This window comes from Acanthaster planci, linkage group LG06, assembly GCF_054643075.1.
Source record: "Acanthaster planci isolate LZ-2023a linkage group LG06, COTS_SCS, whole genome shotgun sequence".
NCBI classification, from domain to species: Eukaryota; Metazoa; Echinodermata; class Asteroidea; order Valvatida; family Acanthasteridae; genus Acanthaster; species Acanthaster planci.
Window position 1 is genome coordinate 2,298,504 of NC_141782.1, and position 14,391 is coordinate 2,312,894.

General features: G+C 38.9%; 1 protein-coding gene across 3 annotated transcripts in view; it reads left to right on the forward strand.

The window, feature by feature from the left end:
* The window catches only part of LOC110973616 (uncharacterized), a 58,516-nt gene that overhangs the window by 3,465 nt on the left and 40,660 nt on the right, over positions 1-14,391 (forward strand). The window contains exons 3-13 of one of the 3 annotated variants that reach the window (XM_022224547.2): positions 312-395; positions 1,340-1,471; positions 5,355-5,558; positions 8,557-8,724; positions 9,908-9,991; positions 10,827-10,889; positions 11,541-11,624; positions 12,395-12,469; positions 12,875-12,958; positions 13,453-13,515; positions 14,106-14,168. In XM_022224547.2, the coding sequence (XP_022080239.2) occupies positions 312-395; positions 1,340-1,471; positions 5,355-5,558; positions 8,557-8,724; positions 9,908-9,991; positions 10,827-10,889; positions 11,541-11,624; positions 12,395-12,469; positions 12,875-12,958; positions 13,453-13,515; positions 14,106-14,168 (1,104 nt within the window). The remainder of the gene's footprint in view (positions 1-311; positions 396-1,339; positions 1,472-5,354; positions 5,559-8,556; positions 8,725-9,907; positions 9,992-10,826; positions 10,890-11,540; positions 11,625-12,394; positions 12,470-12,874; positions 12,959-13,452; positions 13,516-14,105; positions 14,169-14,391) is intronic. The other 2 variants (XM_087137684.1, XM_022224548.2) reach the window with 2 other exon arrangements.

The window sequence follows — 14,391 nt, forward strand, 5'->3', positions numbered from 1 at the left end:
GTGATTAACATTGAAGGATGTTTGGTACCCATCAAGAACAATTTGAAAGTCCGTTGGGTGAATTTATGCATGAATGACTCTTGAATATTGTCATGGTCCATGGTCCAATTCTTTCCCCAATTTAGATCAGCAAGTGTTTTTTTGTTTTTGTTCATGTTGTTTGTTTGTTTGTTTGTTTGTTTTTTTCATTTGTTTGTTTTTTTCCATTTCTTGAGATGCCAGTCTTGGGTCTAGTCTAAAATGTATTGTTAAGTATATTGTCAAATACATTTTGAATACCCTATTAGAGCAAGCCTTGTTGGTAATTTCAGGAGAACTCTATCAAGTCCCGTGAAGCTGAGCATGAGATGAGACTGGTCAACATTCAGAAACAGAATACTGAGCAAACACTCCACGTAAGTGTTGCATCGGTTTGCAGACTACCACATGCTCTGTCACCCGTAATTGTAGGGACTACACACGTGCTGAATGATGGTTATCGTGGGGACGAGTTCGTTATGGGGACAAGATGTTCTTCCAGGGCTCGGTCCAGACATTCCTCACCAAAAATCGTTCCCTGAGTGCGGTGAAGGCCTACCCACACATGTACTGCCACCGAATTTGTGGGGACAAATTCCATATGGGGACATATGTTGGTCCTGGAAAGGGTGCGGAAAGTTACTCTTAATTCGTGATAGAATTTCCTCAAAAACACATTTGTCTCCTCCCCCACTAAAGAAAGAGGTTTTTTCATTACATGTAAGTACAAAAATATATTATTTGGTGTTCGGTTTACTTTTGTACGTTACGGTCAGCCACAGTTTGCACTGTGCAGGCCACAAGTAGGCAAAAATTACGACTTTGGCATTGCGGGAGAAGGTCCCTGAGGGTTTAGAATACGAGAGTAGTTTGTTTCAGGGGTTCTTTTACATTCGCCAGGAATCTTCCGGATGCACACTGATCAAATGCATGAATATTTCCACGGTGACAGTAGCCAGATCAATTAAGCCCTGTCCCATGGTATTCTGACCCATCACAGCCATGATCAGGCATGCAACGTTTCCTCGGTCAACTGCTGACTTCCTCATTTTTCACTTCACACTCAAGCCATTGAAAATTGAAAAACACTCTGCAAAGTCTTGTAAAGATTGGAATTTCCTCAGTTTTCATCAAAAGTGTGCACACGGATGTGATGCGCATGGCTGGAGCATGCATTATGGCTTTGGAAAGGAGTGTGCAACATTGTAATATTGCCCATGTTCATGGTAGCTGGTGTATTATGTAATAGTTATTATGTAATGCGTCTGTAATGCTTATTACATTGTACTGAAAACAAAGTATCTTGCTATTTTCTGCGAAGGATTTACAACACCGCTTTGATCGACAGAGAGAGGAAAATGAAGCCCTGAGAGATGAGAATGCCGACCTTAACCATGACTTGAACATCCTGATAGGCCTGATTGGTCAATCAAGAGCGACAGGCAAGTGGGAAGTAAGTAGCTACAAGATAGATTTTGAGTTTGTGAGTTAGTATTGATGACAGGGCCCCGTACTTTTAATTTGTTTACTTTGTAGCAGCGTTATTTACAATTTGTGACCCACTCTGGTATGTCTGGAATACGAGTCACAAGTCAACAAGTTTTGAGTTGCAAGCCTTAAAAACAATCTTGCACTTAGGAAATCAGTAGAAATTTGTCAACAGTTTTCACCCAAACAGTGTCCATTCCAGTAGGATGCCAAATAAGTGAAACATCAACTAATGCAAACTGGAACAATGACTCTTTTCACAGATTGGGTCGTAGGGCTGAGTCAATTCGAATAATTCACTGTTTGAATATTCGACTTTCAATTCAATCGAATATTTGAATGTTCAGTCTTACCATCTGGCAGATTGTAGATGATTAAACCATACAAAATAATGTACATGCTTGCACATTATATTCACTGTAATAGCTTCTCACGTAGAGTACCTCCAGCCATGATTTATTAAGATTTAAGAGACAAACAATACCTCTTGCTCTGTTGAAAATTTCTATTCCATTTAGATTTTTTTATGAATAATTTACTTTTTGAATCATTGTACATGTTGTAAAATTTCTGTCGCTCTTCTTTTGAATAGATTGAAACAAGCCTGCTTAGTGCAATTTTTCTCATTTAAAACAAAAGAAAATTCTCCCTTCCGTCTCATGAATTTTGCATTCAAATATTCGAATTTGGAAAATAATATTCAAATATTTGTTAATCGATCGAATATTCAGCATGGCCCTAATGGGTCGCAATTGTGAGTCCCGTAATTCACAAAATATCTACAGGGGTGCATTATTTCCTGAAGTGGTTGGATCAAAGCCCTACCAAAATGTTCACATTTCGATGAACAGATACTAGGATTAAGCCTCAAATTAAATGGGAAAAAAGATCTTTGTAGAGAATTGTTTGACTCTTATGTACTTTACATGTAGCTGTACTTGTAGTCATTCGACATCTCAAAGTCTGAGTCCCTGGTTGAGGCGTGTAATTGAGCTGGGAATATAAAAGTTTGCAAGAGTATCTGTTCGCCTGAGCGTTTTGTTCTTCAGTGCAAAAGCTTCTCAGACATTTCGCGACCTTCTTTACTGAATTATCCTTGTGTCCTGCAAATTGAGGTGTATTCCCAAGGGAAAAAACATGTTAGAGCGAAATGTTGTAGGTCTGTATAAACGTGTAGTGTATCCACATCTATGCACGTCAGGGATTTCAAGGTTGTTTACTTGTGCTACGATGAAACATGAAGGGATATGTTTTCCGGGGGAGGGGGACTTTTTTCCCCACTGTAATCACATCATCTCCCTTGGTCGTGTGGGAATTGGCATTATCACCATGGTTACATGCTTTAGTAATTTGATCAAATCTCTCTGTAATTTGTCTGCCTCAAATGTTTGCTACATGTATTTGCATGCGTGCCTCGAGTATGGCTCGCAAAGAGAAATGCATTTTTCGGATAGACCCGTTTGTCTTGAGCATCATTACATTATTGTAGCCATATGTTGACCCAGGACAATAATAGATTTTCAATTTTTTTTTACTATGAAGAGGAAGAGATGGAGCATGTACATGTATACTCTGGAGTATACCATATTTGGACGGCCTATTAACATCACAGATCTCGTGCAATCTGACCAATTACAAGGCTTGTTCTAGCAGCCTACAACAGATTGTATTTGTGTTTCCATGTTTACGGAGTGCGGTTCTTAAACTTTGCAGCATATTGAACAAAAACACTGACGAAAAATTTCAGTCGTAAAAATTTGATTGACCCCAGACATACATGTACAGTACATGTAAAGAATAAATGTTCTAAAACATGTTTGTACTGATGGGATTTAAACTTTGCCATTGCCGTCTTGAGATATTTAAAGTTGAATTTAGACACAAATTGCTGTAACAGTAGGGAAAGGTCACTATGTCCATATGTTGTGATACTCTAGACTGATATTATTTGATCAATTGAGTTTATGCTTTTGAAGTTTATAGGCCTACATTTTTGAATTTGAAAACTGAAGATTTGGGCTCTCTGTGGGAAAAATTTCACTGTTGGTATTATTGGGAACTGCACAAATTATTTCTTGTGAATATTTTTCTTATTGATATCTCGTTGTGTGGCCGGAAGAAGATCTTAAGTGCTTATGACCTTTTGCCGGGAAGCAAAAGGAGGTACATGTATGTATCCAACTGTTTTATTTTAATGAAATATAAATATTTCTTTACAAGTTGCTCCAAAAACATTTCCCAAGTTGTTTGATAAGTTGTTCAAAGGTTGCTTTTTGCACAGCCTGTGTTGATTTTGTAGTAAATTTTATCCGTTTTTACTAAATAAAGAGAGCGTCTTTCTTCTGCCCTTTTACCGGGAGCATTTGTCCAGTGTGATTATGCTTCCGGGCAAGAGGGAGTAAGCATGCTTACGACCTTCTGCCGGACACACGACTATCTATCTATCAAATATTGAACGATTTGTTGTTCATATTGTAAACAAACAATATGTAATGATACCACATCATGTATGTGGATTGCGCTGCAAGATCTATCAATGAATTCGGTACCTCGTTCCGAATTTCGTAATGTTTACAACTTCTGTACAAGCCACTGTTCACTTGCTTTCAGTGTGCCCTTGAAAAACTGTGTACATCTGTGGCCATGCCGCCTGTCCCCTCAACAATGTCACCCTAGTTTCGCCATTGGCTGCATCCAGAATAAAAAAAACAATTAGCGTAGCATTACATGGGGCAGCATTTAGCAATTAATGCAAATTACTGGGAAGTCCACAGCTGTGTCTTTGGCGGCCTTACGTTGCGGGGCATACACAGCTCAAGAAAACTGAATCTGTTACTGGCCATTTTGTCTCGGCGCCAAATGAGGTTGGTCGAGAGGACTTGGTACACATCATCGGGGCACATCATCGAGAGTGATGATACTGTACAAACATTTACACAGTGCAAGTACCTGACCGATGGTGTCGGGAACCGGTTTCAAATTATGGAGTCAGGTTTCGATAACAAACTATAGATACGAATTATTACCTAGTATCACCTGAGACAAAGGTGAAGGTTTTTGTGGGGAAAATTTTAATTAAAATTCCAGGTGTGTAGGATGTTGAAACAACTTTCATGCTTTATGACCAAACAGATTATTGATGAGCATTCAGGGTCTTAAGACAGAACTGGAAATCATAATGCTTTTCTCATTTAAAATTTCTGTCTTGGAAATTTGGTGGTTACATGTACATTGTACATGTATGTACACATTTTATGGGCACTGGGTGCCTGCAGATGTGGGCTTAAGGAAAGTGGCACCCCCGAAAAGTGTGCCACAAAGTGTCCTTCTACTGGACATACATGTAGCAGAGGAATTGGGAGTTCATTTTAAGAGAATGTCAGTATCACAAAGTGATGAGATCTTGTCTGTCGGTCTGTTAGACATTCATATTTAAAGATGCATCAAAATGATAGCAGTACCGACATGTACATGTGTAGAACTACCTGGAGTGGTAATGTTAGATGTGTTTTTAGCTTTGAATAGCTTGTCCTAATACATACAGTACGTGTACATCGTAGCTTTATTTTTTGGTGCCAGTAGTGTAGCTGGGCAAATCTGCTTCCAGCTTCTGCACAGAGATTTTATTTCTTAAAAACGTTTGTTTGACATAATTTGTTATAATTGTAAGTCCCCCTAACATGTGTATTAATTGTCACTGAGCCTCTCTCTCAGTTTACCTGTAAATGTTCACATATGTCATTAAAAATTCAACACATTTCCTGTGATAGCAACTTTGGCAATTTTCCTACCACATGCTCATGGCAACATGATGAACCTGCATGTAATCCATTTGTCTGTTCCACCAGCTTGGCAGGCTGGAGGCTCTCCGCCTCGTCTCTAGGGATCAGATCCTGGGCCCCAACCCCCAGGACATCCCCACGACTGACGCCATCATGCAAGGCCATATCGAGGACCTGAAGGCCCAGCTACGCCACCGTGACAACCTCATCTTGAAGCTGCAGAGCGACCTGAAGGGGAGTCGTGACAACCAGATGAGCTCGGCAGATGAGGTCATTCCCCCCTTTATATCAAGACTACTCTTAACCAGGGGCAGCTGTGTGCGTTAAGGGGAGCCGGGTACCCTGTTCAATTTAAACATGGATACCCGAAATCTAACTTTTCCAAGAAAAAGGGAAAAAGAAACTCGAAACTACATCACTGGCAGATCCAGGGGGCTAACAAGAGCTATTTCCCCCTCCCCCACATCAAAAAAACAACTTATGCAGGGAAAGTGAGAAAAAAGCCATATCAGAGCCTCATTTCAGTCTTCTCCTTCCCTAAAGCATGGAATCAGGCATGCAACTTTTCTCTAGATCAATTGATTTCCTCGTTTTTTCACTTGACGCTTATGCCATTGAAAATTGAAAAATACTGTGCAAAGCCTTGTAAAGATTGGAATTTCCTCAGAAAGAAATTTTACAATTTTTGGCCCTCCCCAAAAAACAATCTTAATCCCCCCCCCACTGAAAAATGTGTCTGGATACACCCTTGAAGTGCTTTCAAATTGCCAATCACCCAGATCACTCAGTATTAAAGTTTCTGTTTTGTTGAAAGAGAAAGGCTTTCAGAGATATTCCTTGAAAATTTTTTTAAAAAGCCAGGCTACATGGAATTTGAAATAAGTTTCACATTTCTTTGGAAAGGTTGTCCTTGAGCATTTTATTTAAGACAGAATAGACAACTTAAATGTTTTTTGCTTCAAATTTCTGTATTGGATTTTTTTTGCATAAAAACTGATGCCCATTTTTTTTTCATACTGTAACATACCGGTATGCACCCCACTGCTCGTACAAGTTTACATCTTTCATTTGAAAATCCCTGAAAATCATGGTGATGCTGTTTTTTCCTAGAAACTCATAGAAATTTACACAATCCTGTTTCCTGTACAACATCAAATTGAAATTTTTCTATGTTGCGGCACATATACATGTTTGCTATGAATTCTACTTCAAGTGTTGCAACATCACACTGTGCATTTCCTTGCATACCTGTACCTTCATTCCAGGAAGTGGCAATCTTTGTGTGGCCTATGCTGGACAGTTTGTATTTAAATTTGTGATGCAGTCTGTCACCGTTGAAATGTTTGTAAGAAAAAGCATCCACACTTTTTTTTTTCATTTTATGTAGATCCATTCCAAAATGTAGTCTTTATCAGCTTTTTATTTTCAATGTCAAAGTTGTTAGAGGAAAGATTAAAGAAAACTAGTTTTGGGAAGAAGCTCACAAAGTCCCAGCTTCCCTCAAGTTTAAACAAAAAATTTAATATGAAAAAATTTGATTACCTTAAGGGTTTCCACAAATTTCCTGTTTGTAATTCAAGAATTGGCACTGTGGCATACTAAAACCATAATGTGCTCAGTCTGAAAAAAGTCTAATTGGATAGAGGTGCAGTATTTTAATGAAGTGAGATCCTCAGACACCTAAACTGCTGTTAATTTACACAGAACAACAAAGAATGCCTCATCTTTCCTGTACAGTATTGGCTATCGTAGGCAGTTAGGAATGGTTCTGTAGCATTCACAATAAGCAAGTTAAGTCAGAGCTGGATAGTGTTTCAAAAGCAGTTAAAACTTATTCAATCACTCTCCTTTCCATTGAAGTTGGACACTGCACCTTCCCTCAAAACACGGACATGAGTGTTCATACCACACCCAATCAGATAACTACATGTACCCATTTCATATTGTTTAAGATATTATGCGCTGAGACTACAAGCCTTGATTTAAAAACAGACTCCTGCCAAACACATTAATGATCCAGCAGGTGCGTTGACGCAAGTTCTCCCACGGGTAATTGGGCTTGAGAAATGACAGTCGACTCGGGTTCTTCTGTGATTTTTAAAATCACTCTACTACATTTTGTATCGAAACTCGCTGCAGTGTGATAATGTTAAGCTCTGTCGTGGGCAGTCTGCCATTTACAAGCTCAAATTGCCCATCTAATTGTCAGTCCAAGCCACGTAATTTAAATTACACTGGCGGAACACCTGACTCTTCGTTATAAGCTCTTCTTTGCACATGCTGTGACGGGACAGACAAATCAATATTGAGAGAGTTGACAAGCAGGAGTGGGGCCTTAAAAGGTGTGTGTTCATACAGTAACACCTTGACAAATTATCCAGATATGTGTACATTAGGTAGTCAGGAAAATGTAAGTTGTAAACTTAAAAAAACAACAACATTTTTTAAGTTTTAATTTTGATTTCTTTGGGACACATTTCCTGATATTAAATTGAATTAGAAGCAATACATATATGTTCCCTTTACCAGTTTGATTAATTTGTCAACCAGTCTCTACTTTATTTTAATGATAGGGACAATCCCTGCATGGAACCAGCAGGAGTCTTTCAACATTTCAATACATACATGTACTATACCTGGGTCTTGGCTTAAAATTCTTGGTCAAATGTGTTTGAGAGTCAGAGGTCTGCAATTTGGCTGCATGAAAAATTCAGGCTGGCTTGGTTACCATTTATTAAAACAATAAATTTTTTCCATGTCAGTGGCACAAAATGTACCCCATCTTCCATGTTCATTTGTGGTTCACATTCTTTGCATGTACATGTTTGGGTTCATATTAAAAACTAGCAGCAGCAATCATCTACTTGATACATGTATCAACTGCATCGCCTTGGATTTGGTCAAGTTGTCAGGTTGTTGTAATAAAGTGGTCATAGATGTAGTTACATCTATGAAGTCTTATATGAATGAAAGGGAATGGAAAGATCGAAACTTAGACAAATCATCTCCTCGTGGTATCCGGAAATGATGACATATGACATGGTCGATACACGTACATCACACAAAAGCAACAAAATAGTTTCGTTATTGTATATACATGTACATGCGCCAATCACAAATGCTGAGTGTTTACTTTGAATATCAACACAATTCTTGACATCCCAGGATCTACTAAGACGACATTGCCTTAAAGATAAAAACCATCTACTGTAGGCTTAGTGTACTTTCACAATCCAAGCAATGGGTCTTTCTTCATGTTTCACGGTAGATTGCACGCAGAGGGGTGGTCCTAGACTCCACAAAGACGACCCTGTCGACAATCCACGATCGTGAGCAGCAACGCATGGTGAGCGAGACCGACAAGGACATCACCATCATGAAGCTGAGATCCACGCTGCACCAGGCCGAGCAGAATAGACAGGATGCCGTCCAGGAGGTATGTTCATTCCAGTGATCAGCTTGCCACTTCCTGTTTTAATCTATTTTTGGGCCTGACAAACCATTCTCAGTTGAAAATAATCACCGGCTTTATTTGGCAGCTTAATTGTCAAACAAGGTGAATGATCTCTAGTAACATTTGGAATGTGGATAGTGACCCAGGAGTTTCCGTGCTGGTGCCTACATGCACACATGTATGGTCTTCTTGTTTTGTGAGTATCAAATACCATACACACTAGGCGATGCAACTTCCTGTCCACAACAACACGTGTGCTTTCGAATGCACATCTGCAGATGTATCAGATGTACATGTACATGTATGTGTTGACGTTGTGAATGTGGTTTCTGAAAGTGTGTGACATATATTCCAGGGATTTCCAAGGCACCCAATGCATCAGGTTCAAAAGAGCTACCTGTACATGTAATGTGTGATTGTCTCATGCAGTCCTGTTGGTTTATGAAGGATTCTGAAATTACTAATTCATTTTGTGTGAAGAAGGTGGGACTTCCTTTTTTCTCAATATTTAATGCCAGCCTCTAACCTGTGTCAGGGATGGCACAACACTTGTGTTTCTCTTCTACACTCATCTGGCATAGAATTTAGCACAAGTGATTTTGGAAATGTGAGGTTTTTGTGGGGTTGCCGGGTGCACTGCACCAGTGGCCCTCAATGGCCAGCCCATCCTTTTTATTCGTTACCAGCAAGAAATTCTCTGCAAATGTCATCCTGGGTTTCAGATTTTGTTTTTCACAAAATATTGACCATGTTGGGCTCTGTTGTGATGGCAGTGATGTTGGGTAACCGCCAACATTGTAGACCCTGTCTTTACAATGCACATGTATTTCATATGTGACTAGCTTTTACGTACTATACTACATTAATTTTCAGTGTGCTGTTTATTCCATTTATTATCCCAGAAAGAGAGACTCAAAGGTGTCAGTCTGTTACCGTGGAAACAAATAGCTTAACTTGATCCTGGTAAAGTCCAGACATTCAAATCTTTATGATAAAGGGGTATTTCCAACAAAGATACAGCACTAGAGTTTGGATCTTAACTTACTACATGTACCTCTTTTAAATATGTATTAGGCTATTAATTTGATTAATAAAGCCATTTTTTTCATTTGTTTTCAGATTTTTACCATTTATGTGGCCATTTTGTTTGTGTTTTTTACTGTAGATGGCAGGCAAGGAGCAAAATATTGACCAATTCCGTTCCTTAGTCAATGAACTGCAGAATGAGCTGGTCGTACGAGAATCGGAGGTAAGAGAAGAACGAACGAAGCTTCTTTTTGGACTTAAATAGCAAGGTTTGCCTGGCCTGGAAAAGTCATAGAAATTTGTTTTCTTTTTCCAGGCCTGGAAAAATCATGTAATTTTGTAAAAATGACTAAAGTCATGGAATTTGTCGAACATAGTGTGTGATTTCTATTATCAGAAATAAGTGCACAAAATATGTGATTTTGTTTGCAATTTTAAAACTCCAAATAGTCCAAGAAATTGCATTATTGGATTGGGTTTTTCATAATTTGGTCATGGAAAAGTCGTGCAATTTAATTATCCTTTAGGTGCAGGAACCCTGAAATAGCCATTTTCCATTTGAATGACTGTTCAAACTTTTTCATTGTAGTATTTTATTTGTAGTTTTGAACTTGGGTGTTCTTCTTGCTTGTACATGTATAACGGGCAGTGCTAGGCTTGGGGTCAGTTTGTGGAAGTCTAGAATTCTTGCCTCTGCTGTTGAAAAGGATAGATATAAAAACTGTACATTTGCTAAGTAATAATTCAAACAAATAGATAGAAAACATTAAAGCTCGGGGGCTGGTTCACACTTCAAGCAACTTTGTTGTCATAGAATGTTCATGATGAGATTTTCCAGAGTTTGTTTCCTTTCAACTTGTGCAAATTTTGCACCGGATTATCAGTCGTGATGTCACAAATTTGTATTCGGCGTTTATTTTGAAGTAAACGAGCGTGAGCGTGTCAGTCCACAAGGACTGCTTTGTGACAATTGAGCAGCAGTTTGTTCTGTTTTTTGTTTGAGCTCTCATTGAACCAATTCAGACAAAACTACTTTTTTTAATGCTGTTTTTGTGCAGAAGGTAAGCCATATTCAGACTATTGCCCTCCTGAAGGAAAAGCAACGACAGTCATTTGATCAGGTAAAACATTCACAGAACAATTTGTAACCTACACACATTGAACTGTTGACGTTTTCACGACAAGGCAAATTTCCATTTCTCTCCGTGACGACTTTGTCCTTTTGTTTTGTGACCGAATGAGAATGTGCATACATTCAGTATACATGTAGGTGGATTCCTTACATGAATGGTAGATGGCGGTATACAAACACTCGCTTGCATTTTGTGCGGAGCTAATTTTCATCTGAATGTGCACAGACATGTGGCACCACGAAGAGGCCCCAGTAATGTGGCCATGCAGCTGGGTAGGATTTCAGGTAGACAGCATTGCTTAACAGATGTTGATGCTGAGTAAAAATTACCTGAATACCAATCACCGAAAACACAGATAGCAACACAGTCTGGCTGGTAACCAGTTTTGCTCAGCAGGTATTTTAAGTGCTGTGCCTTTGTCTTATGCCAAGTGGTCAGGTGGTAGAATGAAATTGGCCTCTACATGTACATGTAGTATTTCCTGAACAGGATTCCAACCGTGACCTCTAAAGTTGCATTGAATGCAATAACTACATCAAAGTTTCCCCTTTTAAAACGGCTGTATATTTAATATTCTTTTTATTAATGTAGTTTAGTTTCATGATGTGCCTTTGGTGTTCATTTTTCATGTACCTCCAGGTGGCTCATTTGGAGCAGCGAATCAAAAATCTGGAGGTGGAGTTGAGGCAGTCACATGACCAGAGGAGGAAAACAATTGATGAGGTAAACAGGAAACATCATTTCTGGTTTCCATGGTAGTTCAAAGCTCTGTCACACATCCATGGAAAATGCATTATCCTTTGCATAACGACCCTTGTGCTACGAATGCCAGATCACATCATTACACACTGCAAAGTTTGGCACAGTCTTTCTTTATGATAAACTAGGAATTTGTGTCAGTCTGTACTTTGCAAATTTCATCCCTGATAAAAATCAGGCCAGAAATATTAGTAGGGGAGTCAAATATCTTCACTGTTGTGTTGCAACCACCTGAAATTGTTCACGGTTATAAGCATTTTGAGCATAGGTATCCTTTCAGTAGTGTAAGATGTGACAGGTACTGTAAATTGTGCACATTTAAACGAAAATTAGCCACGCCTACTTGTGGCTGCATGTGGTGTGAGCCACACTCTTGAGATCCCACGAGCAATCACACATTGCCAGTGAATGTTCCTGCTTACGTAATGTCCTTAGGAACTGACTTTATTTTCAAAGGAAAACTTTATATTACAAATAAGTCATTTGGGAGACATTTTGTAGTAATTTTTCAGCATTAAGGAGACATTGGCTTTCAGGGAGACATTTCAGTGTCTCCCTATTTTCAAACTACCAGAAGGAGGCCGATTTTACCGTGCATATTTTGAGAGATGATAGTTTAGGGCCTAAAATGAAAACATACAAAGTTTGATTCAGATCAGATTAGGGAATATTGAATTATGGGACAGTAAAGTTTTGTGCACGTAATTATTATTTTTCTTCTCATCACAACATAGATTGGTGTTCTCCAGTCACGACTCAGAGACAAGCAGCTCTCCTCCCAAGACAGCCACCAGTTGTTGAAGCAAGAGGTTTGATTCTTTCACCATTTTCCCCCACTTTCTGTGGTGTGTGTGTGCAACGTCCTACAGATTTCAGTCTGGGAATTAGATTTGAAAAGTGTTGTTGATAGCATAAGTTCAATTTAGATAAGCTTGTCTTGTGTGAGTACATCAACAGTTTCACAGTATTGTGAGTCTGTTGCATGAAAATATTGTCTTAGGCTTGTACCTCATACATGTAGATGTTTCAACAAGATGTCACTCCATTTAAAAGCAATATCCAGTTTTGATATATTCATTGGCCCAAAGTGCAAATCCGTTTGGCATTGACTTTTTAATGTTAACCCCAGTACGTCTTAAATACTCATAAGTTAAATATATCTCGGTCAATAAAAAAGCTGAAACTGCAGTTTGTCGTTTTGATTTGCCTGGTAGCTTTCCAGACGTGACGATACCATCCAGCAGCTAAGAAAAGAAGTGTTGAATTTGCAGGAGCGCCATGACAATACACTGTCAGAGGTAGAATGAAAATTACAGGGAAAAAAGATTTCTAAACATTGCTGATTTTTTTCCTTGGCTGCTTTAATGTGGCTTTTCATTTTGGCAGAGTGCTTTTTCTCAATTTTTTTGGATACGTGCCAGAATCTGTTGTGTATTCCAAATGCAAATTGTGTTGCTTTGCTGTGTTGCTGTGGTGACCAATTCACTTCTGTTTTTTTTTCTCATAACAAATGCTCGCTGTCTTTGAGCGCCTACCCCTCATTGAAGTTTTGTGCTTTTGGGAAGAAAAAAAAGGGTAACAGCATTTTTCCTAGGAATTCTTGAAAAAACATACTGATACATGTATTTAAGTAGATCCGTTGAAAAATAAGTCTTTTTCATCTACAAAACAATTTGCTTATATGAAATTTGACATCAGTGGATTGTCCTAATTAGTGGCTGGTAATGCATGCACAGTGCACTTGTCATGTTTCTGTTGCTTGAAACACTAACTTTGCACTCGTTTCTGTCAGTCGGACACTCACAAGAGAAGAGCACAGACCTTACAAGAGCAGTTGGAGAGGGAGACTATGGAGGTACATTAACAACTACACAACTAATGTCATTTTACTCGTTTCTTGCCCTACTGGGTTTTCCTTCTGTAAGGATATGGTTTACGAAGACGCACATCAGTTGCGTTGTTTTTGGCAGAGGGGTATCTTATTGTCTCTTGGAAACTTTGATTTGGGATGCCTTGTTTCCTTATGGAAGAACGTAAAATTCAACAAGAGGTAGCTTGAGGTTTGCCTCGAGGTCTTACGAGGTGTAACAGGGCTTTGTTGGTTACCCTCGTGGTAAATCTGGAGAAATTTAAATACCCCTTGCTTATTTTTATATTCTTAATACACTAATGCATGTGATAACGCATTAAAAACCTGCCATACAAAATTTCAATTGTGCTGTATGTAAATGCATGCAATGCAGACACCATAAATTGGGATTTTTATTTCGAAAAAATGGAAATAGACTATATGAGACATACCTCGTTGGCACAGTTATATCCAGTAGATTTTGGATTTTGTCCTAAATTTATGTGATTTTTCCTTGGGAAATGGTTTGGGGAAATGAAAATTTTCATCGACGATGCACTGTTGATTTCTGTGTGTTCTCTCTGCACGTAAACCAGTTTGAAGCACAGCAAAGACATATCCGCAGTCTGGAAGACCAGTTGGAAACGAATTCCACACAGGTACTAGCGACTGGAATTTGAGACTAGCTTCTGTAGGCTTGTATCAGGGTCCCTGATGCCTCTTATAGGAAAGGAAGGTTTCATGGTAATGGGATCCAGACTTACACCTGCATTGGTGACATCAGTTCAAATTCAGATCAGAAGGTTGCATCTTCAAATAGCTGGGTAAAAGCCTTTTAGTTCTTGCCCTACTGGGTTTGGTTGATGAAAACGCACTCCAATT